Source organism: Centrocercus urophasianus, unplaced genomic scaffold (genome assembly GCF_019232065.1).
Source record: "Centrocercus urophasianus isolate 14NV4802_14NV808 unplaced genomic scaffold, USGS_Curo_1.0 seq_10, whole genome shotgun sequence".
Classification (NCBI taxonomy): domain Eukaryota; kingdom Metazoa; phylum Chordata; class Aves; order Galliformes; family Phasianidae; genus Centrocercus; species Centrocercus urophasianus.
In genome coordinates, this window is record NW_024884142.1 from 27132705 (window position 1) to 27159540 (window position 26836).

Sequence of the window (26836 nt, forward strand, 5' to 3'; positions counted from 1 at the left end):
AAGACTTCTGAATCATACTACTTCAGAATACACTGCGCATGGTCCTGTGTGCTGCTGTTTCTCCTACTCTGATAGCCTTCCTGTGGAACATCAGCTTGCATTCTTGTGAAAGAACATATTTCTATCCACACAAGCCTGTAGACCAACAATGCAATTCCCTCCTGAAATGTGGTCTATAGTTGATGTTTCTCAATTCTTTTGCAGCCCTTCAAAAGGCTCTGTTGTACTTGCACAGGTAGCATCACATGTAGAGATGGATACTGTGTATTTTATTAGTCAAAAAAAAACATATTTTTGCTTTTGTTCCTCCACACTGTCGTACTAACCCTATGAGTTTACACCCAGCATTGCAAAAGACCTTCTCTCTTTAAAGCAGCTAAGACATTTACTTAATTCCTCACATTTGTACATCTTTTGCTTCTAAAGAAAATGTAGTTTGACTTTTATACTCAAATGATACATGATCCTCACATGAGTTTACAGACAGCCCAGTAACTTCAAGAGATATTACTGAAGCCTTTACAACTTCATACTACACAGAACATCAACTGGGAGTTGTAGATATGTATTACATACTGCTTAACTACTAATTGTTGAAATGTGTAAAGAAGGGTGCCCTTAAGTTCTGAAATACTGAAATAGTGCTTCAGTATGTACTGCCCACAGCAAAATAAATGTTTCTGAGAGTGGTCTGTGTAATTTTAAAAATTCCAGCTTTTTTATTTGATGCTACTGCATCAATACAGGATAAAAGCTTTTCACACTGATGATACTGATACTCATCTAATGTAATGTGTAACATCTGGAACAACTGTATGAAAGCCAAAATTACAGGAATGATCATAGAACTAAGTGTGCAGGTGAAAAGGATGTTCTGTTTACACATTTTTTTCTCTATTATTTTTTTATATGGAGAACCTCTGGTGAGCTAACAGGACATATTTCACTAGGCTCAGTGTTAGGAAAGAATCTTATAAATATACATGTTTTTAAAATAAACATTAGTTTGGTATACACTATGAATGTATGTTCAAGAATAAAAGAGACATTCACTAGGGAAAGCCACAGTTCTCCTGCCTATTCACATCATCTGAATGCTCAGCATTTGCACAAAGTCTGTTGTTATTTGCTATCCTCACTGTTTACATGATAGAATAAATTTAATTCAAAAGCACATCAGTGATGTCCAAAAACATTATGTCTGAATTCTGTCACTGAGATGGAAAGCATTTCAAGATATTTCTTTTCCTCTACCTTTAGATTTCTCCCTGTCGAGAATGACTCCAGTTGCACTCTGAATTCAGCCTCTAGATAGGGAATTTTTAAGTGGGACCAGTTAAATGAAAGCTCACCCATCATTCAGACTGAATTCTTCAAGAAGCTATGGTGGATCAACCCTGCACTTCTCACCTACTTTCCAGGAATACATTAGATAAAGATGTAACACAGGACTGTTTTCCTAAAGACAAAGTCCAGTCAGAGTCACAGGTAGCATACAAGCTCCATATCAGTGGTAATGCATAAGAAGAAAAGTCAGAATTTATTCCTGCAAAGTCTTCTCTTCTGCTTCTGTCTTCTCTGCTGCCTTTTTTCTATCCCTTTTGCCTACCCTGCCACTTCTTGGAGACTCTTCACATGCTTTCTTTTGAGATCACTGTTCTTGTTCCTTCCTGTAGTGCACCTCACTGACAAGACACAGTACAAAGCAACTAAGAACTTATTTATGTATTTATTGTAATCATTATTTTTATCAATTTATTTAAAAGTGATACATCTATTCCAAATGAAGAATACTATTTGAAAGTGCTGTTTCCAAGACTGACTTACCTTCCAAAGCCAACACACCACAAGTAAGCACTGCACATTATGTAACAACGAATTCATCAGGCCTTGGCCTCTGCAACAAGCTTCCAAGAGTAACAAATGTCAGATTCTTGCTTCTGGTGGTATTGTAAACTGCTGCCAGGTTAAATCGTTTCTGAACTTCCTGATTCTGTGGCACTAGACTCTCTTCTACCCTTTTTAAAGGATGGATTAAGAAGCAGTGAACCAGCTCCACTCCTTCCTCAGAGCTTGTCAGCAATTTTACAGGAGCTATCTGAAAGATGTCTGTTGAAGCCAGTCTTAAAAAAAAAACCTTTTTCTAGATACTTCCAGTCTTTGGGAAAAGCCTTTATAGTCAAACTGTTTTTGTACAAGACCTCTGTATCAATCCTGGAACTAGAACCAACAGATAAACACACCCAATCAGTGAACATACGTTAAAGTTCTAGAATACACCAAGTATTTTACCAAGGTTTTACACCAAGTAAGTTACTACTAATTCTTGACATCCACTGAGTCACAGGAAGTATGATTCATAGGATAGGACAACTAGAAAAATGGAATGGTTGGGAATGTTAGTAGCTTGTAGATCAAAAGATTTTTCCATAAACCTGGGCTGGTACCACGTTGAAAAGAAACAGTAGTTTCTCACTTGTTGAGCAGCCCTCTGCTTCATTAGACAAGTGAGCTGACAACATACTGGGTGGGAAGGGAGGTTTATTCTTATTCAAGGTTAGCAGCTAAGATTAGAGACCGAAAGAGCATAACAAAACTACAGGAATATGCTTCCTATAACTCAATTTTATCATCGGCATTTAGTACCAAGTTCATTGCCATTTCAATTTACTGTCATGCTACGCAAGATAAAACATAGATTGAAGAATATTGAAATGAAGTCATTTCAGCTGGCTCAGTATTGTATTTACAGGAAAAGTCCAAATTAAACAATAGCTCAAGCATGGCATGTAAGAGATGCAAAAAGCAGAAATGTCCGTCTTCTCCAGTGCAATAATTATTTTTCCAGAAACTGTAGTTACTGGATAATGTGGAAAGCATGCCTGCTTAACCCAATGTGGACTTGAAAATTAATGTTCTTAGTTGTTTAACATAATATACCTCAGTCTTAAGAGTATGCAGTTTTCCATTTCCATTTAGTTAAATATATGCAAAGAAGTCAATAGCTAACAGCACAGCAAACAAAAGGGTAGTTTACATTTCCTGTTCCATCTAGTATCCAACACACATGCACTGGTAGAGTTAAATTAGAGGTCTCGTTACAAATAGCTGAACTTCTATTGTTCATCTACCTTTCGAGTTGGCACAGAGGACTAGAGCAACCAAACTAACCTCCAAAGAGATCCACTTCAGCAGTGGTAGCAGTAATAGTTGTAGTTGTTGGAGCAGCAGATGAAGTAGTTGTAGTATCAGTAGTTGCAGCAGTAGTTGCACTAGGCTCTGGAGCAAATGGATCTGAAATCTGTGGCTCAGAGGTAACACCGGAAAGTGCAGCCAGATTATCTATATGCAACCACATAACGAAGATCAAACAGGAAAAGTAAGGGGAAGAGGGAGAGAGACCACAAACACTCAACTGCAAAAAGTTAGAGCTCCTAATAAGGACTCTTAACATTCAGAAGACTTAAAAATCAAAAATATTACTCACCCTCTCCCAAGAGGTCTAGCAATTGTCCATTAAAATGGCAGCAGTGTAAAGAAACAGACCAATTAGTAGAACTGCCAGACTGAAGATGTTTGTTAGCGATAAATTTGTTCTCTAGGTGATACGTGTAGTTTAAATGTCATTTCAGCACTTGATTTTCTAACATTCAAGATGTTATGGTTACACGCCAAAGCTCATTCTGTTAAATATCTCTATTCATGTCAGCATAAGCACATAAATTCCATTTGCTACATTCCTTCACAGTTAATCAGCAAGTTAATCACACACAGGCATCATGTATCACTGTTTCATACAGCTACTGCTCTGTTTTTTACACTACAGCAGAGAGAATCTAGCAGTAGCCCATAGGAGCTGACAGGAAGGTCTCCTACCTTTTGCTACCACAGGACACAGACAAGAAACTTTAGAGTGCAGTTCACCACCATACAAGTTCTCCCTTCCTGGCTGGCTTTGTTCCAACTTTGGTTCCTTAATAAACTTTTCAGAAGCCATTGAGTATCTTTAGTTATAGACTTTTCTACCATATGATGAGTGCTAATACCAGTCAGATTGAGCACACAGGCAGTCAGAGGAAACTTTCCCTACATATGTATTTAGAAAAAAAACACAAAACCTGACACAAAAAGCTACAAAACAGAATCTCAAAATAAAAACTGTGAGGTATAAAAATCTGAAAAAAATATGTGGCTTGGCCTTATTTAATAATCAGTAGTTCAGTATTTCTCCTTGGTTCATTGTACATTTAACAGGGTCATGAGTTCATTTACCTACAACGCGCTGAAGAACCAGCACAGCATCCAGATGTTTCACTATAGGTAAAGTAAAAATGTAGGAAGTAAAAAGTTTTGAATAATTAGAGGTTAACCTTAATAAGTTAGCCTTCATTTTACATCGCTTGTTAAAAAGGTCACAAAAAAAAAAAAAAAAAAAAAAAAAGACGTGTGTATTTTAGTAATTGGTTTGTTAGGAGAGCTCTACTTGAGACTCATTTCACAAGCCAAGGTAAGTCAAAACACCATTCTGAAAAGTGTAGCAGTGTATTAAAAATGCAGCACTCTGGTATCTCATTACTGCACAACAGGTGGATGCCTCACAGCTAGACCTGAAATAAACAACTGCTGGCAAACTTCTACCTCCTATTAGCTTATTCTTCAATGCATTTTTGTTATCCAGTTACATTATAGGTTATAATGAAGTGAAATAATAATTGCCCAGCACAGCATGGCCAGCACTGTATTTACTCTTATTGTATTGTATTTAGTCTATTGTTACCATAGCAGTGTAGATCTCACAATTTACAGTTCATTTGGTAGGTAATTCATGTTGTACTCAGAAATACACCTAACATACAACCACAATGTATATTCACCACTAAATATAAATAATGAATCTCAGTCTAAGATTGAGAAGGATTTTTTTTGTTAGTGACCACCTGAATTCCTGAGATTTATGTGACATATAAGGTGCCAGCTTGATGCTTCCTCTTAAAGTACGTGGTATTTACATTCTCTATTCTGAACTACAGCAATTTTTCTAGCTTCCTCCCCTTACTGCTTCTTTCTCACAAGTTCCTACATTAACTTCCTGTGAGCAGGAACTGTTTTGCAGATGAGCAAGCAGCTCAAGTAGCAGAAAGGCACTATTACACATTCTCACAAAGTGGAAGGGAACTTAAGGTCATCTAGTTCAGTCTGAGCTCAGACTTACTGCCAACAGCAGATCAAGACAGTCATGGCTTTTCCTGGTTGGGTCTTTAAAAATCTCCAGGAATGGATATTCCTTTAGCATGTACATAGAGGATCTGCCTTGGTGTTGTCCTATCTTCCACATGAAACAATGTTTTATTAATGTAATAAGCCTCCAAAACAGCTATGTGTTTCTGTTACTTTTCTTTACAACCAGTCATCATTCCCAAAAAAATGTTGGTTCCACTTTGCAAGTTCCCTTTCAAATAGCTGTAAGCCACTGCTAAGAGCCCCTTTTAGTCTCCTTCAGTTTATCAAATGTCTGCCTTGACTACAAGAGCCCAGAACTGGATACAATATTCCAGAAGTGGCCTTATATTTTGAAAAGTTTTAGGAAAAAGGTGTGATTCCAGTGCGATAACAGGTCTTCCACACCTGAACTCCTGCCATCAGCAAAGCAGACAAATTTGAGGCTTACTAAGTTACCAAAATGCTATTCTGAAATACAAGCTTGAAGTATAGTTGATAAGATTGGTAATAATCCAAGCCAAAGGAAAAAAAGTTTGCTGTCCTCTTCTGCTATGGAGCAAGAGGTCTAGACATATTACTGACCAATTTTTAAAAGTTTTCAGTAATTCAAAGGAATACACACATAACACCTCTTCTAAAACATCTAAGCTCCAAACCCTATGTTCCTTATAAAAAAAAAAAAACAACAAAACAACACAAAACAAAAACCAAAACATCAGCTTTCAATTGCAATGTGAATCAATATTTTAATGGCTATTTATTCTGCACAAATGAACAGTTGCTTGAAGAAGAAAAAAAAAGTTATCCAAGAGGCCTAAGCTCTTCTGGAACAGCTCAGAAAAGCTTGTGTTCTAGTATCTGGGGATGATAGAAAAGGACAACAAAAGTAACTACAAGCTGCTAGGGCATAACTACAGAGAAAATAAGTAGGAAGCTGCTAAAAAATGTGGACTAATTAGTCCCAGATATCTAGGAGAGATGACTCTTTGGTCTTATTTTCTGTATAAAATTGTATTTCAGTTAATTAATCTGCCACTTCTGAAAAAAAAAACCCACAGATTTAATACAAATATGCAAAGCGTGGTCTCCATAGCTATACTTTCACGATGAGGCAGTTGGGAGACATATCTTTAATGAGCTGAAGATGAGAACAGAAACAGGGAATGCAGAAGTCACTAGTATCCAGCGATAGCATTTACAATGGAGTCAGGGTGACTCAGTGCAGTATTCCTGCTGTAATGAGTGAAGATGTCTACAACTACACCACAGATTTACAACTATGTAGCCTAAATCATCATTTATTAGCCTAATTCCTTGTCCACAAGAGAAGAGCAGTGAGCATTGCCTAACATTTACTGTGGTCCTCTTCAGACCATCACTGCTAAAGCTGTCTGGAACAGGCTTGGTTCAGCCTGTGCTGTACCACAAAGATCATATTCCAGAGAACCGGTTCCTATTTGAAGACAGCTAGCCCTCTACTTCTATTTTCTTACTACAGTTCTAAACAGAAAAGCAAGTTTTTTAGTGCACTATTTTAAGGAATGTCAGAGGTAAAACTCACAATAGAACTAATTTACCATCATTAGAATCCTTTAGACATTTTTTGCTTTAAAACATATTTTTGATCCTTCCCCCACTGGTCTGTGTGTTTTGCTTCATGAACAGAAGTGCTAATACCTCCAAACAACTTGCCAAGAAGCAAATGAACAGTTTTAGTTCTATCTCCCTGACTATTTTAAAGCGTCTGCCTTACCTCTTCACCTTTAGCCATCACTTCCTGCTCATATAGTTACACAGTCCTGCCCCCCAACCACAGCTTTGCATTCAGGCCTTTATAATCAGCTTATACAATTATGCATATCCCTAGAAAAAGGAGTAGTTTTGTGCTGCAAGGGAATGCATGCCTGTCAGGTCAGCAGAACACAGAAAATGAGCTGGGAACATCCTGTGCTAGTATGAAAAGGGATAGGTTTCAGTTCAGCCAGCCAAGCAAGAAGAGGGAGTTAGCAAGAAGAAATGCTGACAGTGGGTTTTCTATACCTCCCCAAGAAGTCGCTCCAGCAGGGGCTGCTGGAGCTGCTTGCCCAGTGGCAGCAAAATCTGGCTGAAGATCCAGAAGATCACTGGATGGTTTGGAAGAGCTGTCAAGAAAAGGAAGAGAATTATTAAATACTGGAGTAATTTTTCTACTTCAGTCAAGTGCAAAAAAAAAGTCATGTCTGGATTGCAGGAATTAGATTGGATAAGGCCATCCTTAGACTGAAAGACTGAGGGAACTATTAAGAGAGAGAATTTTTCCAGGTCTTAGAGCAGTGACCAGGAATGGAACTGCAGTGAGTGCCAAAGAGCATACTACATCCTAGGATAGGATCTTAACATACTTATGTTACTTCATAATGGCATTTTAATAAATTTATGAGACATCACTAGGCTGTGATAATCCCCAAAAAGTTATTTTTTTAAATATAAGCCACCACCACCATCAACAAAAAAACCCAACAAACCCAAATTCAAAAACCCAGGTGTCCCCTAAGAACAGAGGAAATAACTGCTGCAACTGAAAACAGCTCCATTCCTCATGACATATCTGAAAATCAGAAACCTGCATTTCTAGGCAATAAATAATTGTTAGGTAGAATGCAGTTGGTAAAACTTTGATGCCTAAAGCTATCTGAGTGTTTGCTTAGGAAACAAGGTTTGTTTTTTTTTCATTTAGAACATTTAAATAATAATAAGCTGTAGAAGATCTTTCTTCAGTGAAGTGTTTGAAGTGTTTAATTTGGCAATTAAGTCAGTATTATCTACATAGTTTTGGTTCAAGCTCAGAGCTTTTACATGTTTAGAGATCTTTCATTTCTACTCATTACAATGAACAACAGTCATCTGTCCTAGTTTTAACTTGGAAGTACTACTCAAAATTCCTCTTTGGAATTTAACATTTATTTTTTATTTCAACCTCCCAACATTCATTATATTTTTCTGTGCTTCATTAACTGATTTGAATAGCAAGAGTAAGGAATCTTAATTCAGTAGTTTTAGAAGCAATACAGAAGTTCAGCAGAGACTATTTTGGATGTGCATATTACTTCAATCTATTTGACAATAAGTTTATGCTGTTATATTGAGAACTGTACAAAATCAGTACTACACTGACAGCATATCAGGGTAGATGCAAAGTTTGCATTCTTGTTTGGATGTTTTCTTTGTTTGTTTGTTTGAACTCATATATGACCTAGACTGGTAGAATTGTGTACTTCATTCAATACTGTTGGATACTATCTGTAAAGTAAGCAAAATCTTGCAGGCTACCCATTACAAGTGTGACTTTAGTTTGTACCATCAAGCACAATAACTCAAATATGCTTCTCAACTTACCTGACTGGAGCAGCTGTAGATGCAGTTGCAAAAAGATCAACTGGAGGAGACGTATCAATGCTTTTTGCTGGAGTAGTATTGGGAGATGTGACAGTTGTGGCTGGAGAAGACTGGAGAAATATTTTAAACGTGTTCAGTATGCCAGCATTTATCCACAAACTGGTGCACAGATTCACATACTTATAAAGTCCAATTTGAACATTAAGTCTTCTCATTGTGAACTGTTCTCACCTTGAGAGAACTCAAAGAAGATTGGGCTGTATTTTCAGAGGGCTATTAATTCACGAAACCTGAACATTTGGTTTCCTTCCTAGAGGCACAAGTATGATGTATGGTCATGGGATAATTCTAATGCCTATACCAGCACAAAACAGCTTTCCTGTGCCTCTTTTCCTAACCACACAGAGCTGTGCACGTCTACACACTTGTGACATCCCTCTCCTGGCAGGGGAAATCTTCCCTTGGGCAGAGGCAAGCAAAGAAAGACCTCCCAAAAATCATGGCTGAGTCAAGGAACTGAATCTAGAGTGACTCCACATAGTGATGCCTGACTCAAGAGGAAATGCTTACTGTAGGTGCTTTGAGTGCATGGAGACTCCAGCAGCAAGCGTCACATCAGCTTTAGTCCCCTGGGTTCAGTAGTGTCTAAGCAGCTAACTCAGGTCCATGAGCTGGAGGAGCATTATCTGCATTTTCAAATCCCAGCCAGGATAACCAACAGTGCCTATGTGTCAAAGGATTCTTAGCAAGTTTCAAGAAAACAGTTTGCTCATCAGCAAATTCCCTCCTATCAATTTTAAGACCATTTTGGAGACTAAGTATATTTGTGGGTTTGATTCTGCACATGTCAGATCCCTCATTTTTTCCATTAAATCAAATACCTGCTAGTTCACAACAGTGCCTTAGTATTCTAATGATAAAATTTGTGGGAGAAGATTACTATCTAAACAGTTCAAAGTGTATACACAAATCCTCGTACTGAAGAAAGTTTAAGAAAAATAACTATTACTAGCACAAACTGTTAAGTTCTCAGGAAGATACAATAAAAAGCTCAGCCTATAATTTTGTATTAATTGCACCTCCTGTTCTGGAGCTTAAGGATATCTTAAGTGTTGCAAGAACTGACACTCAGCGTACGTTGCAATTTTTCTGTGCCCTTAAAGAATCACATTTCCTTGAGGCATGTCATTTAATTCTGAAAGATACTATGAGCTTTGTTCCCTTGGCTTGCTAGAGATACTTTTCCTCATAAAAGGAAAACAAGTCTTACGTTCATTACTATTTACCAATCTGACAGCTTTCAAAAATAAAAAAAGTATGGCAAATTTGAAGTAATTTTCTTCCATCTGCCATACTGCCATCTCATAATCAGTATGCTAACAAGAGATAGATCAATGATTTCTCAACTTTTCTAAAGCCTTTGAGACTAGATTGGTTTTCATAGAAATAGAGAAGTTTTACCTAAAGTTGTAAGAACACTTTCTGAATCTGGTGGTGAACAGAGTTAAACCCAGCTGTCAACTGGTCACAAGTGGTGTTGCCCAGGGGTTGGTACTGGGGCCTGTCATGTTCAATATCTTTACTGATGACCTGGATGAGGGAAGTGAGTGCACTCAGTAAGTTTGCAGATGACACCAAGTCGGCAGGAAGTGTGGATTTCTCTGGGGGTAGAAAGGCCCTTTAGAGGGATCTGTAGAGGCTAGATTACAGGGCTGAGGCTAATGGGATGAAGTCCAACAAGATCACGTGCCGGATCACGATCCTGTACTTTGGCCACAACCCCAGGCAATGCTAGAACCTTGGGGCAGAAAAGCTAGAAGGCTATGTGGAAGAAATGGACCTGGGGCTGTTGGCAGATGCTCAGTTGAACATGAGCCAGCAGTGCACCCAGGTGGCCAAGAAGGCCAATGGCCAATGGCTTGTATCAGAAATAGTGCCACCAGCAGGAGCAGAGAAGTGATTGTTACACTCCGTACTCAACTCTGGTGAAGCTGCACCTTTATTATTGTGTCCAGTTTTGGGCCCCTCACTACAAGAAAGACACTGAGGCCCTGGAGTGTGTCCAAAGAAGGGCAACAAAGCTATGAGGGCTCTGGAGCAGAAGTCTTATGGGGAGCATCTGAAAGAACTGGAATTGTTTAGTTTGGAGGAGGCTCAGGGGAGACCTTATTGCTCTCTACAACTTCCCGAAAGGAGATAGTGACAAGGTGGGAGTCAGTCTCTTTTCCTGTGTAACTAGCAATAGGACTAGAGGGAATGGCCTTAAGTTGCACCAGGGGAGATTCAGGTTGGATGTCAGGAAAAATGCTTTCTCTGGTCAGGTGCAGGAATGGGCTGGTCGTGGAGGTAGTGAAGTCAACTATCCCTGGAGGTGTTCAAGAAGTGTTTAGAGGTAGTACAGATGGACATGATTTAGTGGGGAAATATTGGTAGTAAGCAGACGGTTGGATTTGATGATCATGGAGAGCTTTTCAACCTTGGTGATACTGTGTACGATTCTGTGTGTGATTATAATGTGCTTTCATCAACTTTCATCAACTGCTACAGTATTAGAAAAAAGCCCTTTTTAAAAACAACCTACGGGCTTTTGGAAATATATTGAAGAGCTTTTGGTTAGAATCAACGGTTGAACAGCCTTCTCCTTCAGATTCAGAAATGTGCATTCAGTTCTTCCTACACAACTCTTGTTATTAAGCATGGAGTTATGACATGCAGTGGTCATTCAGGTACAGCAGGAACTAGTATTACTAACATTGTAAAGCTCATTAGTTTATCTGACACTCTAACCAAGCTGTTTTCACTGGCAAGTCTAGCTTTACAGTGAGCAGTCACACTAATAAAGAATTCCTAAAATAGGTATATCAGATTACAGTTTGAAACGATATACATTTTTAGGAAGAGAAAGAGTCAGCATTTTCTCATAAAAAGCTGAACATGGAGAGAAGAATCTGGAGAAGAAAGAGAACAGAGCAATTGTCTCACTGATGAAGATTAAAAAAAAAAAGTTGGGATAAAGGTATGAGTGTCTTAGGCTTTCACAAAGCATGACCATCAACCCCCAGCAAAGCTGCTTAGCATCCTGCACTGGTCTAAGCAGCATCTCCCTGCAGATCACCGAATTGTTTTTATGAAGCTGTTATTTACAAGCCCATCTAAAGATGCAACTTTGTCATTCAGGTACAGCCTAGGTGACCAAGCCTAAAAAACAAATTAGGAAAGAAAAACAACTCTTCATGCCTTTATGTTACATCACAAAAACTCGTTATATCATGCTGTACTCATTATTAATGAGTACAGCAATTGGCAGTACTTACCTTGCTCAGAGGAGAGGGAGCCCCAGATCTAGGGGGAAGACAAAGGGGGCTGAGATAAGTACACTTCTGCAAACTTGTTTCTTGTACTTAAAACACATGCAAAAAGACCAAAAACTAAGCATCACAGCTGTGAGATCTCTACAACTGCACGCTTTCTCCATTTCTCAGACTTCATGTGTCAATTTAGACAAGGAATGCAAATTGTTACTTCAAAGCTTAAATTAATCTTTTTAGTTAATTGGTATCACTGGATTATTCTGCCTTTTAAACAAGTTCTACTTAATGGAAGAAAGGCAGAGATGCATGCAAATGTCTTGCCTTAGGGCCTACAAAAGTCAGTAGAAAAGAATTATTGGGGCAAAATATAGCTATATTATAAAATCCTGCAAGGGTAGCAGAATAAGACCAATAGGGAAGCAGTTATCGAAAATGAGTCTTCTGAGAATGTATCAGCCAATTTCCAAAGTCTGTTCTTTAAAGAAAGTCAGGGACACTTTAAAATAATGTTTGAAAGTAGGGAAAGAGTAGGAAAGTCCCAAACTAAGAATTCTCTCACATGCAAGAATACTCACAACAATCTTAATCCATAGAGCTTTAGTCATAAATTAGAATATATGTCAGTGCATTTGTTTACTTTCATTATCATGAGGTATGAAAATACTGCTATGCATTTTTAGAGCTGCTTTGATCTAAGAAATGAAGAATTACAATGGTGCTAATTTAAAAAAGAGGAGCTGAAGTTAAAAATCGTGCCAGTATTGAGCTAGCATCCATCCTATAAGTTAATTGAATTGGATACATTACATGAGCTGTAGGATGGGTTAGAAGATTCAGAGTTAAGACTGAAATGACTAAAAATAGCTTAGGGTACAATTTCATGAGGTATCTAATTGTTCAAGCCATCTTAAAAACAAAACAAAAAAAGCTCCAAAACCATGCTTGCATGCAAGTGATATGTAAACATATGTACTTACCCTTCACTAAATTGCAAGGGAAGCAGCAGCAAAAGAGAAAACAAAATTTTAGCTTAATCCTTCCTAGAGTTAGACATGACAAGCATCTAGTAAGAGGATGCAAAGCCATTTGAAAACAAATGAATTTTAACAATAAAACCTTTGGCAGCAGAGGAAAACAGATCCTTCTGGGTCAGCTTCACAGTTAATTTTACTTCATTATGAAAAGTGCTGAGCTGTTCAGTATCTCTCCCCCACCCCAGTAAGAAAAACAGATGGCATTAAGACAACTTTGTAAGGAAAGGAAAAGCCGAGTCTTACCACAGCTTATTTTCCAGCTAAAGAAGATTGGGAGGCAAACCTAAATATTAGCTAATCTCAAATTGTCAATATTCTGCCTTGAGGAAAGTTCTCAAAACATGTACCTACTTGTTGCCAGGTTTTTTTCCTTCCAGTGAGTTTAGATGCTGCTCAAGGGTCTCCATAAGACTGCTAGGAGCCTTGAAAGCAAAGAGAAAGTCACATTTTTAAAAGGATTACTTTGACCTGATGGCACTAGAAATCTAGCACAACTTCTCTGAAGTTCACCATGTGCACACTCATGCTGTTATTATAGCACTGAAAGTAGTGGATTTCCATGCTATAGGTATTCAGGTAAAGAGATTTTGAGAGATAATATTGTGTCAAAATTTGCAGAGGAAAAGCATTTCACTTTACCAAACAGAGCCTACAGCCAGAATCAAGGATGTGCTCACCATGCTTTGAGTCAGTTTTAAACATTGACAACAGCACAGGCATCCACAGGGTCAAGTATAATAATACATTCAAGGTCATTCCTTCAGTTCCGGTTTAAGTGAGATCTCCAACACATCATTTAACACCAAAGGGTTGCAAAGCATTTGTATATCTAAATAAAACAAGCTAAAAGATTGTTCCAATGCCCCCAAAATCATTGATTTAATACTCCCAACATCCCAATACCAACTTTCAGTTATGTCTTCTCAAAACTAGGCACAGATTACTGAGCCCAGCAGGTAAGTCAAAATTCAGCAAGATTACTTCTTTGGATATTGACAAAAACCAAGCATTTTACTAGACTCCCTGATCTTAGGTTTTATTTTAAGCAACCTTTTCACTGGTAATATCCCCAGGCAGGCACTTGCTGTTACAATGGTAGTTAAGAAAAGTAGTTATAAATACAAATGACAGGGCACTTATCTACTCCAATATAAAAACAGTGTCCAGATAAGTAGAATTCTGCAAGATCAACACACAAGAAGGAAACCCTTGAAAGATACAGCAGAGCATAGCAGTGAAGTATTTCATCAGGGTTACCGTTTCATCACTGGTACTGTCTTTAAAAGGGGAATTCTCTTTATCAGTGTGTTTCAGATCAACCAGAACTCCTGACAGCAAAACCTATGGTGTTTTTCATAAATAATGTCTTTAATTCCAGGGTATACACATGAATTTAAAATAAATAAATAAATAAATAGATAGATAGATAGATAAGCAAGCCTGTCTGCTTGGCTTGCAAACAGACTTTCTACTGCTTGTATGTACATTATGCTGAAAACCAGTTGTCTGCCTAATGTGGATGCTTCAGGACACTTAGTACCTAGTTGTTATGCGGAGCTAACTGTATTTGTAGTGTTTTTATATTAATTTGGACATTAAATTGAGTGGTAAGGTAAGTTTTAACACATGCAAAAATTTTAAATGCCCAAAAAATCCTTAACTAGTTGCTTGATTTCAAATACATCTCATGTACATACACAATGCAGCACCATCTGAACCTTTACCACTATTTCATAGGCAGGTCTATTCATATTCTAAGAATATTTGCACAATAAAGAATTTAGCTAAAAACAAATGACTTTGTTCATTTTTCTTGCTCCTGAAGAACACTTGTTCCTACGTCTTTCATTAACGGATGAAGAGACTCAGACTTCTATTTATTTAATAAGGCTACAGCACAAGAAACAAACTGTGCCTGTAAGCCAGATAAGCAAAATGCTATGTTTCAAAAACAAATAAATAAATATTTTTTAAGAAAAGCATTACTTTTTTTTTTCTCTTATGAACTGTAGCACTACACAATTTAATTATCTTTTCAATACATTACTTACAGGTTTCAGAAAAAGACAAGAAAACATGAAACTCATCTAGCAAGCAGAGTTAACAGAAGGAGCTTTAGAAAAATATCTACCTACTTCAGAAGTTAAATATTGCCTGGTATCCTCTTTGTGACCCTGAACATCACTTAATTTCCTCTGGATATTGCTTCAGTTAGATTAATCTGCTGGCCAACATCACTGGGGAACTATAGCTATGGGTTACTCACTAGCTATCTGGGGGAAAACTGCCATATTTCAATATTTGCTTATAGCTGAAAATGAGCCTAAGTGCCAAGATGCCTCCTCAGCTTCCAAAACCTTGCAGCCAAACCAGAAATTTCAAAGACGACAACTATAAACTTCTATTTAGTACTGTAACCACTTTCTTGGTTTAAAATATATTCAGGCACATCAAATGTCAACATAGCCAATTTCTTGTGGAATAATACTGACCACTGGTCTGATAAAAATAGGCCAAGGGGGAATGGCTTTAACTGAGAAGAAGTGTGATTAAGATCAGATGTTAGGAGGAAATTTTGTCTTTAGATTGTGCTGAGGCGCTGGCACAGCTGCCCAGAGAAGCTGTGGGTACTCCATCCCTGGAGGCATTTAAGGCCAGAGGTTGGATTAAGGTTGGATGGTGTCCTGGGCAGCCTAAGCTGGTGTGGGGCAGCCCTGCCCACAGCATGGGTTTGGAACTAGATGGGCTTTAAGGTTCCTTCCAACCCAAGCCATTCTGTGACTCTGTGATCCTACTGCTTCTCTTAGGAATTCAGGTATACCACTGATATTTCAACTTTGTTATCTGAAATTACTATATGTAATTACATATAAAACTTATTAATTGGAATTCAGTTTTATTATTCACCTTTTACTTTCTTCTCATTGAAATGCACTGCCTAGGTCTTTGCAGAATCCAGAGTGTTGCAAATGAGCTTCAGCAAGCAAGTTCCAGACAGCTTTTAGGAGAACACAGCTATGATGGATGGTTTGAGATTTAGGTTTGCTATCAAATAGCCATGTGTGGCAGTTATCAATCCCAGAATAATTTATTATGCAGTTCCCTGCATAATAAATATGTTAGATTAGCAGTCAGCTTCCTGTGCCTGCCTGAGGAGCACGTTCTGGCAACACTAGTCAGTCATCAGTTTTTCTAGTTGGCCCAAAAAACGGCTACTCTTCGTCAAAATATTGATACTTGAGGTGATATATACCTCAGTAACAGATACAAAAGTAACTAAAAACCTCCACTGACAGGCCTCAGAAACAGAGGTAGCAGCAACTAATAGTAACTAAGCAACTGTAGCAACTGACTGGACTGTGGAGCAAAGCTTGCGCATTCTAGCAGGCAGCCTTTCGTCTAGACAGATGCAACAAAAGCAGGAGCAGATAAAGCATATTTTGTTAATCCAACTTAAGATGACTTCTTCTGGTTCAAGGACTTGGTATATGACTAATATATGACTAACATATGACCTTGTTTTAAAAAAAGAGCCCATTAGTTACAAATTTGACTGAACAGCCTCCTTTAGCTACTTCAGAACTGAGTTTCGCATTCCAAACACTACTACAACTCTGTTTCTGCACTTGAAGAAGAGTGGGTAGAAATTATGGGATGCTACAGGGCTATAAAGAATAAAATTCTTCACCTTCACATGGCATCTGAGTTTCTGATTTAGTAAGTGTTTTGTTTTGTTTTGTTTTGTTTTGTTTACCAAAGAGAACCACTATTCGGATGTCAATTTAAACCAGGTTTTCTAGAGGCTTTACAAAACTTAACATTTATGGGTTATGAATGTTTAAGATTTACAACTGTTATGCATTTTTGCTTCTGTTCCTATTTTATTGGCACTGAAACTACCAAAATTCCAAACTCCTTTGTATGTATCCTCTTCTCCACATAAATATCCTATTCACATTAAACACAAAGCCTATTGAAAATGTGCCAGCGCAACAGAATCCAAGCAACTACAGCACTGGCAAATTTTTGTGTGCAAGTTTTGTTGTGTACTGACAGTTCCATAATGAAATCGTGACTTCTGTTTGCTGTACCTAGACTGAGACAGGAATGTTATTGCTGCTCCAAATTTCATCTCTGGACCACTACAGTGACACGGAGAGACTATGAAGCAATCATGATCACAACATTCATGTAATTTGTTGTCACAGACAAACATTTTCTACAGCTGTGAGAATCTGTCCTTCAGCAAGGAAAGAGCAACATGGCTCACCCTTCAGCTCCAGGTTAGAAGAGATCAGGAAAGACATTAATCTACTTATATTAGTCCTCATAAACAGCTTTTGACAGTTCTTTTCTTATTTGCAAATTTGGAGTGCTTGAAAATACTGATTTCCTGTAAGTATTTAAATTCCTGGTGTACTTACTAATTATTAAATGTTAATTACACAGACCAAAAAGATTACAAGAGAGTCTTACCTGTGTAAGATCAGGGATATCACCTTTGTCAATGCCAACTTGCTGTGGATTTTTAAAAAAGGAGGTAAAATGTAAGCACATTATTCCATCACAGCAGATATTAATTTTCATAGAACAGTGGTACACACTTCAAGCTGCAATGCACTTTGTCTACAGAAAAAGACTACAATGTTTTCACATGCAGATGTCCCTATCTTTCCAGCACTAATTCCATCACCTTTATCAACTCACATTATTAACTCTTCCACCTTGGTAAAATTCATGCTCCCTACTGCAAATCAGACAGGACTTTCTGGTCATCTACTGTTGCCTCAGAGGACAGCATCAGTGAACTACCAAACACACCTTATCCAGATGCCTGACTATCCCCAAACAATTTTCTCTAAAATTCACCCACTGAGCAAGTCCTAGAAGACAACACTTATAAAAATGTTTAAGCTCCAGTCATGTTGTTTTTCCAACCTTTCTTCCTAGCTTTTCAAATCAAGATGCAATCTGCAAGCTTTTGTTAGCTGCCCTGTTGCTTACCTATGCTCTTCAAAGTGCCTGTTGGTTCAGGTTTTGCAGAAGCGCAGGCTTCAGTGCATCTAGTAATCTTGAAGTGTAGCCAATACAACCCCTGTCCTGTAAAGCTGACCTATAGTGCCTGAAGTATTGCTCAGAGGTCTGAAGTCTTCATGCTACTACTCTCTCAAGTCCAGTGTTCACATCAGGCATTACATGAGTTCAAGAGTCTAGCAGGCTCCTTCATAAACAGTTAAATAAAGTAGTAAAGAAACATTTTATTCAGCTCATTACTGCTGCCCTTTATAATGAAGCATGAAACATGGAAAATGCGCGTCTTGTGCCAAGTAGCCAACTACCACCAATGAGGGCCCAAAAAAGAACACATTAACCACGTAATATTTGTAATATCCACAGAAGAGAATGATAAGAAGGCTCAAAATCAGGAAATTTTCACATTGCAGTTAACTTGTAGCTAGCTGCAAAGACTTAACAGTAAGACTTCTGAAATCATCATGCTTTTATTCATGATCACCACATTTTTCTCTGATGTTCAACTCTGCCCTAGAAGCACACACTATGCACCTCCAAGAAATACCACTATGACTGAACACATATTAGCAGGAAATTGAGGCTGCTGCACAGCAGAGACTTGCAGAAAGCCTAAGCAGGGCTTACTAGTTCAAGAAGAGCTGAATAAGCAGATCCAAGAATTTCTATGCTGCCTCACAGTTATATATAGTGAGTCAGATGCTTAACAAGCACAATTAATATTTTATATCAGGGCTAAAATAGTTCACAAAATACTTAAGTGCCAGACTCCAGAAGATTAGAAGTCACTTACCTCTGCAACTTTAAGAAACTCTGATACTCTGGTCATTCGAGTAAGAAATCGTTTGTAGATTTCAAGAGCATCTTTACATTGTCCCTTTTTCATTTCAAAAAATTTCTCTAGAGAAATAATTTGGCAAATTTCAGTTAAGATATCTTACAGTAGGCCTGCATTCATCAGCAATTCTAGTTTTCAGGAAAGTCTCGTTTCAAGAATACTGCACTCCATTAACATTTTTCTACTTGGACACTAAGCTAGCAGTGTTCCTAGTCTTAGAGAACTCAGAATCTGCTGAGATGCCTAAGAATTACACAGACTGGAAAACTCCGCCCTAAGGAGCTATAGCACTGTGTGATGTAAACCCAGTACTTAAAGATGAATAATAACTAGGCAAAGTAGTTACCAACCTTAAAAATCAAAGCATTTAAGGATACTTAGATTTCCTTTGATTTCCTTTCCTAAGTTGTGTTAACTCCAAAGAACTCCAAAGGACACTGCAAAGAACACCTTCCTGTTGAAGTAATTCCTTAAAGTTGGTCTGTGTCCATTAATAAGCACAACTGCCACATATTTCAACTGAATTTACACTTTTAGTAACAGTAGACAGTGAAATCTCAACTCAACTGTTACGCTCAACACACTTTTATCTGTCTCATCAGCTTCCATGTCTATAGTTTCAGTCAAAATACCTGTAACTTTTATGAATTATCATTAGAAAGTTTTACAACATGGATACAAGACCAGTGTTTGAGATTTACAATCCAGGAATCTCTTTTTGCCAGTGTAATTTTTACAACTTCTCAGATTCTTCCTTTTCTAGTTGCAGCCACAGATTTTAGTCACGCTGGCTGAGTGATCTCTGTTTCTATCTTTGTAGACCAGATGAAGTGCTCAGAGGTTTCAGTAGTGGAACCTTATTTTCTACAACGTCAGTTGTATTTCCTGCAGTTTAAGGCAAATCCCAGTTTTAGCATTCATAACAAAGCCACCAGCAAAACCTTAACAAAGGTTAAGGTGTGTTATGCTGTTGCTTACATCCAGCTTTCTGAGTATTTCTAAACATGTTTGCAGCCTTGCACAGGACTTGTAGGTTGACTGTAAGTAAGTCTCTAGAGAAGATCCAGCTTTGGCCTTTCAGACAGATCAAGAATTTTATACAGAAGGATATTACTTCAGGTAAGGCATAGCATATTTAACCGAAAGAATAATCTGGATTAAAAAAAAAAACAACAAATAGCAAAAGCTGTTTTGCTAGCCTTATTGGACATACAGAAATGCTTTTTAAATAAACTGTACAATTCTAAAAGCGTATCAAAACCTAGCCTCAGATGAACTAAGATCATAGGTTATGGCTTAAAGTCATCTCTCACTTCTCACTTCAAAATAGAATGGAAAAGAATAATTATCATTTAAATTAAAGTTAAGTAAAACATAAAAAAGGAGTTTCAAATCTGCTTCAGGTTTTGTTTATTTGCTCATAGTATGTAAAATATCAACGCTGGCTTACTTACCTAGTAAGTTAATAACACCATCATTGTAGCACGCAAAAAGTTTGATAAGATCTTTAAACAGAAGCATGAATGCAGCATTTATGACACCATTTGTCAGTTCATTTGGATGAACCTACAAATAAAATAATAGTTACAATATATTTATTGAATGCAAGCAGCAGTTTTAGCTAGTACCATATATCTGATGCTGTTACAGATGGGATCAAGCACTGAATACAAATTTACATAGAAAAAAACTAAACAGAGGTTGTTTCTGTTTCAGTTAATAGACCACAGGTTGCTTTTTTCACTTCAACACAAAGCATTATAACAGAAGAGTACTCCTATCAACTCTTACCCCTGACTCCTTCGCAAACAGGTAGAAGGCAGAGACATTAAAAAAAGCTTTAATGAAAGTGGACCAAAGGCATCAGTTCATAACAGTGCTTAACAAAGCTTCAGTAGCCTCCTAGGTAATACAGTTAGATTAATGTAGTCAAGATTCTTTCAGTTCTCATATTAACTTGGGCAGAAAATAACTGCTTGTATAAAGGAAAAAAAACCTCTTTGTAGACCACCATCATAATTCCTAAGCTGCTTGAGGAACAACTTTAGTGAAACTGTGTAGTTCTAAGGCTTTCATCTGAAAGCTGGAGCGGGCCTTGTCTTCCACCTGGGAACGTGTCCTTTCACTCACCAAGAACAGAACAACTTCAAGATTGATTCCTTCAACGATCTCTCTGCAATACTATAGTGTACCTCCTATAATTGACTCCTGGTTTTATCCTTAAAGCAGATAAATAACCCCATCAACATTAACAATGCTATAAATATACTGAAGACACATTTCAATGAATAGACTAGATTAAAGTTAATCAGTTCACTTACAACTGAAAACTAGATGAAGGTTTTAAGGAGTGAAACAATGCACATGTGGTAACTTAATGTTTTCACCTTTCCCCTCTAATAGAAGCTGATTACCAGAAGAAAGAAAAAAGATTTTTCAGTCTCCTTTTTTGTTCCATTTCTTCCCCTCACTGATGCAAGAGATAAAAGTTCACACTCTCAATCAAAATTCCTAAACAGCCCTCATTTCCCATTCTGTTCTTCTAAAAAAAAAAACAAAAACACCTGCATTTAGGCATATAGGAAAGTACCACTTTTCACCTCAGTCTGCCTCAGCAGGACACTGAAATTGGATTTTTTTGCTCACATACTGGGAACATTAAGTAAAGCATTACCTACAATGTGAAATGTGTTAATTACAGTGCAGCATTTTAAATCACTGCCTAGTGTTAAAGCTGGGTCAGCTTCAATACATACATCAAATTCAAGTAGTGCATCAATTTGTGCCTGTAGTATGGGCATACTCTTCAGCAACTTTTCAGGAGCCATTGTCCTCATTACACCATCAGCTCTGCAAGAGAGAATACAGATTAGAAGCCATGGTGTTTCCTCTTCCTCTCCTCAAACCTATCTGCTGCCTAAACTTAAGCTTAAAGCTGCTTAAGAGTTTGAATAACTTGACAAGAAATAACTGCTGTGGAAGTGCTCAGAGAATTGATAGTGCTTGTGCATTAACTTTGTTATGAATAACTAATGAACATTTATTGCTAAGAGTACTTTTTAATGATATATCTATGGTCACTGAAGACAAAAAACACTTCTACAGGCTGCTTTTTTTCCCATCAAATACCACAATATATGCATGTCAATAACTTAAATTGGGCAATTGTTGCTAAGAGCTTCTTACGTTAGCACACTTTCCTCTATTAATTCTACTGCTCCTTCATAACAATATTACTTGATCTTGAACTGTCATAGTGGTGCTGGCCTTTTATTTCAGTTGGATAACTTAGCAGTCATGGATGTGTAGCACCTCTTATTTGCAGCTCAGAGGCTTAGAGTAGTCTTCACATACGCTGATTTTTATTGCTAAATACCCAAATGCACTCGACAACTGTCAGGTATTGACCCATTCTGATCACTGATAGGTATGGTGTCTCCTTTTTGCAAATGCATGTCAGCATTCCTACTCATTTTACGTTACTCTCTGAGGCACCTTGAGAACCAGAAACAAAATGAACAGAAAGGCTCTCCAGAAACACATAACAGTGCAGAAATTGAAGGATGTCTAGCAACCCAAACTTACATTTATGTAACTTGAAGCATTTTAAAGTACCACATGTCAAAGGAAACTTAGGACTGCTGGATCAAAGTGGTCTGCTGGATCAAAGCCTACCTGTAATACCAATCCCACTAGCTATTATCCTTCATGTCACAAAGTTCTTAATGATTCATATTCCAGATGGGTTCAAGAGATTACTCTGGTCCGCATTACTGGAATGGCATGAAGCCACACAGCAAAAACAGTTACAGTAGGCCTTAGACTGTCTCCTAGTTTAAAACAGCAGGAGAGGAAAACCAAGCAATGATGTCTGCGTTAGCAGCCCAAAGCTGCAGACTACACAAAAACTGCTGGAGCAATCCTGTATGTAACTCATCATTAAAATAAATATCTTTAGTATGCAGTCAACAAAACTGCATATGCAGTGGGTGTTAAGACACTTGCAGTGTAGCTAATGCTTCAAAAGATAATCTGAAGCTATGGATCACCCAGTTAGAGACCAAAAGAATATTCTGACAGATACCAACTCACTACTCTGAGTATGGTTAAACTATTTTCCGTGCCATATCACACTTCTTTTTTTTTAAACCACAACTTTCGCAGGAAAAACAACTCAGCAGTTTACAGCCTTGATCTGATTGGTTTATGACTGTTTGCTATGTAGCCTACTCAGAATTTTATGTATTCAGTTGAATTTTCCTTTGTAATACGTCATCTTTCTTACGGAAATTATCTGGAGAGTAATGAAACATCCGAAATATAGATTCAGAGCATTTCCTTCTAAAAATTCTAAATGCAGTTTCCCTGCAGCACAATTTAATAAAAGCCTGATTTAATACCTAGCACTAAAAGCTCCCAGTTCCGCAGGGCATCTTAGGGCAGTCTTCAATATTTGCCTTAGTACCCACAGTCTTTCCTCTTCGCCTTGTGTAATTTTAATCAATTACAAATGCCTAAGAAATTCAGCCATTTTGGTGTCTCATTGGGGCTAAACAAAAAAGTGAAGAATGAAGTCATTAAGAAAATAAAATTAAGCATAATGCCAAAAGCAGATTTTTACGGGTCAGGCAATCCAATCAGTTTACATATCTAAATTTTGCTTACCCTTTCTTCACTCTTGCAAAGTCAAATGCCATTTGTCTGTAGGAAAATGCTTTTTCATTCAAGTATCTGCTATATCGCCTTATAAAGGCGGACATGTCATAACCTGTGCAAAAAAAAAAAAAATAATAATCACGTTTAATTTTGCATTGTATGACAACTTCTTGCTTCTGAAGAGAGAAACCAGCAGTGTAGCACGAAAGCAATCTACTGCTACTCTCTACTACAAACTGATGCACCCAACTCACAAATGGGTGGCTCCTGCGGAAACCCGCCAGTGGCTCCACCACAGTTATGGGGTGACACTACTTAGAGGTGAAATTAGTTATCTCTCTGTAAACATGAAAAAAGCCAGTTTAACAGAAAGTTTGTGCTTAACTGTTACACATTTTCCAAGATAAAGATTTATCTCAAATTAAAATTCCCATTAACGAAGTTTTTACACCTGAGATCTTCAAGGTACATTTGCAAAAAGCCTCAAATTTCAATGACATTCCAATCTAGAAAATTTCTAAACAGAATTACAGTGTAACCTTCTTCTTTTTCTCATGAAGTTTCTTCTTGAAATTACTGAAATGTGTACAGAAAGTAACTGATTGTCCTCTTCAGTATTGGCCCCTTTTTTGTTACCTTCCTTAAAATCCACATTCCACAACTTCGTAATCACATGCATTTTTCCTTTCCAATACTAAGCATCTCTGCAAACTCAGGTTTATTACTACAATTCCTGATGCCATATTGTCTATGACACAGTGACGAGCTAACCGTGAAACTCCAATTGAAGTTTAAAGAGCAGCAATGTACACAAAAGCATGCATTGGACAGAATTCACATTTGCTAAATACCACTATCACTGAATGTGAAAACCCTGTTTCAGCTTGACAAACAGAGGTTTACTATTCTGGGGCTTTGTTCTTGCCCTTTTTTTTATCATTTCTAAAAGATGATCAAGTCTTTTTGGTGTCACATGCCTCCAATAAGAGATGGACAAACTTGGTATTGCTTTATTTTGCCTATTACTTTAGAAACCATGCATTCTGCATACGTTCTACTAATATCCATAACAGTTGAAGAACTATGTTTCCTGTTCTCTAGAACAGCCACCATCAAACAAGCTTTTCCCTCTTTAAGTGAAAAAAACAAGAAGATTCACTATTAATTCAAAACCAAACTAGAAAAGCACACTAGACAAACTTCAGAGGAAGCAAGTACTTTATTTCTTCCTTGAGCCTTTTAAGTTCACTATTCAAAACAGATCTAAATAATTCCTCTGGTGTCATTTTTTGGTTTGTTTATTTGCAAACAAAAGACTTATGGACAAATATTAAAAAGCACTGTGTCCCTAAACTAATTACCATTTGGGACTGAGTAAAATACAAAAAAACATTATATAATAAGTTGCTCATTTTATCTTTGACTCACAGAGGAGTTAAGCGGATAGCATCCAGCACTTTTTATGGAATTTTATAGTTTTACTTTTTGAATGAGGATTTTGCAGGAACTGAGAAACACTGTTTTGAAATGATCTTGCAGCTCTTATTTCACTTGAGCTCCTGTATTAAGTACTTCTAATAATGTACAACTGAAGCCTTTTAACATTATTTGCTTCTTATGAATGGAGAAGTAAATTAACAATAGTATCTTATATAAGATCTTATTAAGGTAACAGACAAGAATAGGCTTACCATGAGATCCACTTTTGTCCAGAAAATTGCTCAGATTGAACAATGTGTTTCTAGATGCCAGGTACTGAATGAATCTCTGCAACACAAAGTTATTTCTTATCACAGGCTATATCTGCAGACTTTCTACCTCCTAGCAAGAAGATTACTAGCCTAGTACCAGTAAACACACATGAAAACCCAGATTTTTGTGGTAGCCTACTGTATTTTTCTCAAAAACTTTTCCACCAATTAAGATTAATTATATTTAGCCTGAATCTCTACTGAATATCTTAATGCATAGGATACGTAAAAATGGATTTTATACAAAATATCAGTTAAGAGGAAGGAGCAGTAAGAATAGCTAAGATTTATTTGCTTGCAAAACAGCATGTCCCAACTTCTTGAACCACCAGCCCTCAGTTTCAGCCAAGCTGAGGGCCTAAGAACAAGTAGGTCTCAAACTGAGAACCAGGGCCAACAGACTGAAACAATTGCGGAAAACAAATCAGTGTTGGCCCAAAGTTGGAACAAAAATATACGACAGGAGGAAAAAGTTTACGCTGCAGCACCAAATAAGTTCATTGCAAGAAGATACTTTATACATTGCCAGGAAGGAGCTGTTTTACAATCATACTAATGCTTTTAGTTTTGCACAGACACATCAATTTAACCAGGTCAATAAAAAGCAACAGCAAAGACAGTACAATCCAGAAAGCTACTGAATTGAATTTACAGGTCTAGGAAGAGTTTAACAGTCACACTGAAAGGGCTATTTGGATGGTGCTACACACAAGACTCTGATGGTGCTACGCAACAACTTTGATTCTCTAATGTCTCCCAAGCCATAAAAGGCCATTAATAGCAGAACCTTTTACTACACACATGAGATGGGACATCAAGAATGCAAAACCAGCATCAGAGCTTCTCCTTAGGTTTTGTTCATCATAGACAGAAGCACCAAGTAGTCTTTAATTCTGCATAGCTCTATGTTCAGAGAGCACACAAATTCTGTCACAATATTGAGGCATGCTGTTCCTTGCTCTAACTCTGCAGTTATATAAATGAGAATGCAGATAATTAGCAGGCCTCTCCAACTTAAACTATAATGCTAAAGGTAAGTTTGGAAGCTTGCTTGTCATAAATAACTATTCTTGCCCTTGTTTCTCAGGTCCTTGGTGGTTCTGAGAGATATCTTTCCAAAACTAACACTGTAAGCTTTCCGCTTACCTCGTTGCCATGAACCATGAGATGATGCGTAGTAACTAAGGCTTTGAATACAACCACCCAGCTACTATTTGTTGCTCGCTCAAACAGTGTATCAGCCATCTGGGGAATATTCACATTTGTTTCATTAGTTGCTTGGATCAAGTCTGCAGAAGAGATAAAAGGAAAGTTTTAGGTGCTACAAATAAGACAAGTAAGTCTGCAGCATGGCCGAGCTCTCGGATCACCAGGCTGCAGGCCATGGCAGTGACAAACTGCAGATCCAGTGCTTAAGCTGCAAATAAAATAAATAAATAAATAAAAAACCAGAATATCTTTGAGGCTAGAGTGGTACAAGCTGACAGTGATGCCATTCTGGCTCTCCTTTCCAACAACTGTGTCCTGAGCTATGCCTCAGCCCTTCCCCATCTTTATCCCAAATGACTGTGGGGTACAGAACACTACGTGACTGCTGCTTGTGGGTTTACAAGGTAATTG

The 26836-nt window shown here is 37.6% G+C and overlaps 1 protein-coding gene across 6 annotated transcripts in view; it reads right to left on the reverse strand.

The window, feature by feature from the left end:
- Nucleotides 1-26836, reverse strand: part of SNAP91 (synaptosome associated protein 91) — a 71052-nt gene that overhangs the window by 25462 nt on the left and 18754 nt on the right. For 3 of the 6 annotated variants that reach the window (XM_042815313.1, XM_042815304.1, XM_042815296.1), the window contains exons 3-16: nucleotides 26363-26505; nucleotides 25157-25232; nucleotides 23475-23577; nucleotides 21566-21659; nucleotides 20264-20375; nucleotides 18765-18871; nucleotides 17417-17458; nucleotides 13292-13362; nucleotides 12884-12889; nucleotides 11910-11937; nucleotides 8596-8705; nucleotides 7261-7361; nucleotides 3488-3502; nucleotides 3172-3342 (exon numbers count right to left, since the gene is read on the reverse strand). In XM_042815313.1, the coding sequence (XP_042671247.1) occupies nucleotides 3172-3342; nucleotides 3488-3502; nucleotides 7261-7361; nucleotides 8596-8705; nucleotides 11910-11937; nucleotides 12884-12889; nucleotides 13292-13362; nucleotides 17417-17458; nucleotides 18765-18871; nucleotides 20264-20375; nucleotides 21566-21659; nucleotides 23475-23577; nucleotides 25157-25232; nucleotides 26363-26505 (1179 nt within the window). The remainder of the gene's footprint in view (nucleotides 1-3171; nucleotides 3343-3487; nucleotides 3503-7260; nucleotides 7362-8595; nucleotides 8706-11909; nucleotides 11938-12883; nucleotides 12890-13291; nucleotides 13363-17416; nucleotides 17459-18764; nucleotides 18872-20263; nucleotides 20376-21565; nucleotides 21660-23474; nucleotides 23578-25156; nucleotides 25233-26362; nucleotides 26506-26836) is intronic. The other 3 variants (XM_042815336.1, XM_042815321.1, XM_042815329.1) reach the window with 2 other exon arrangements.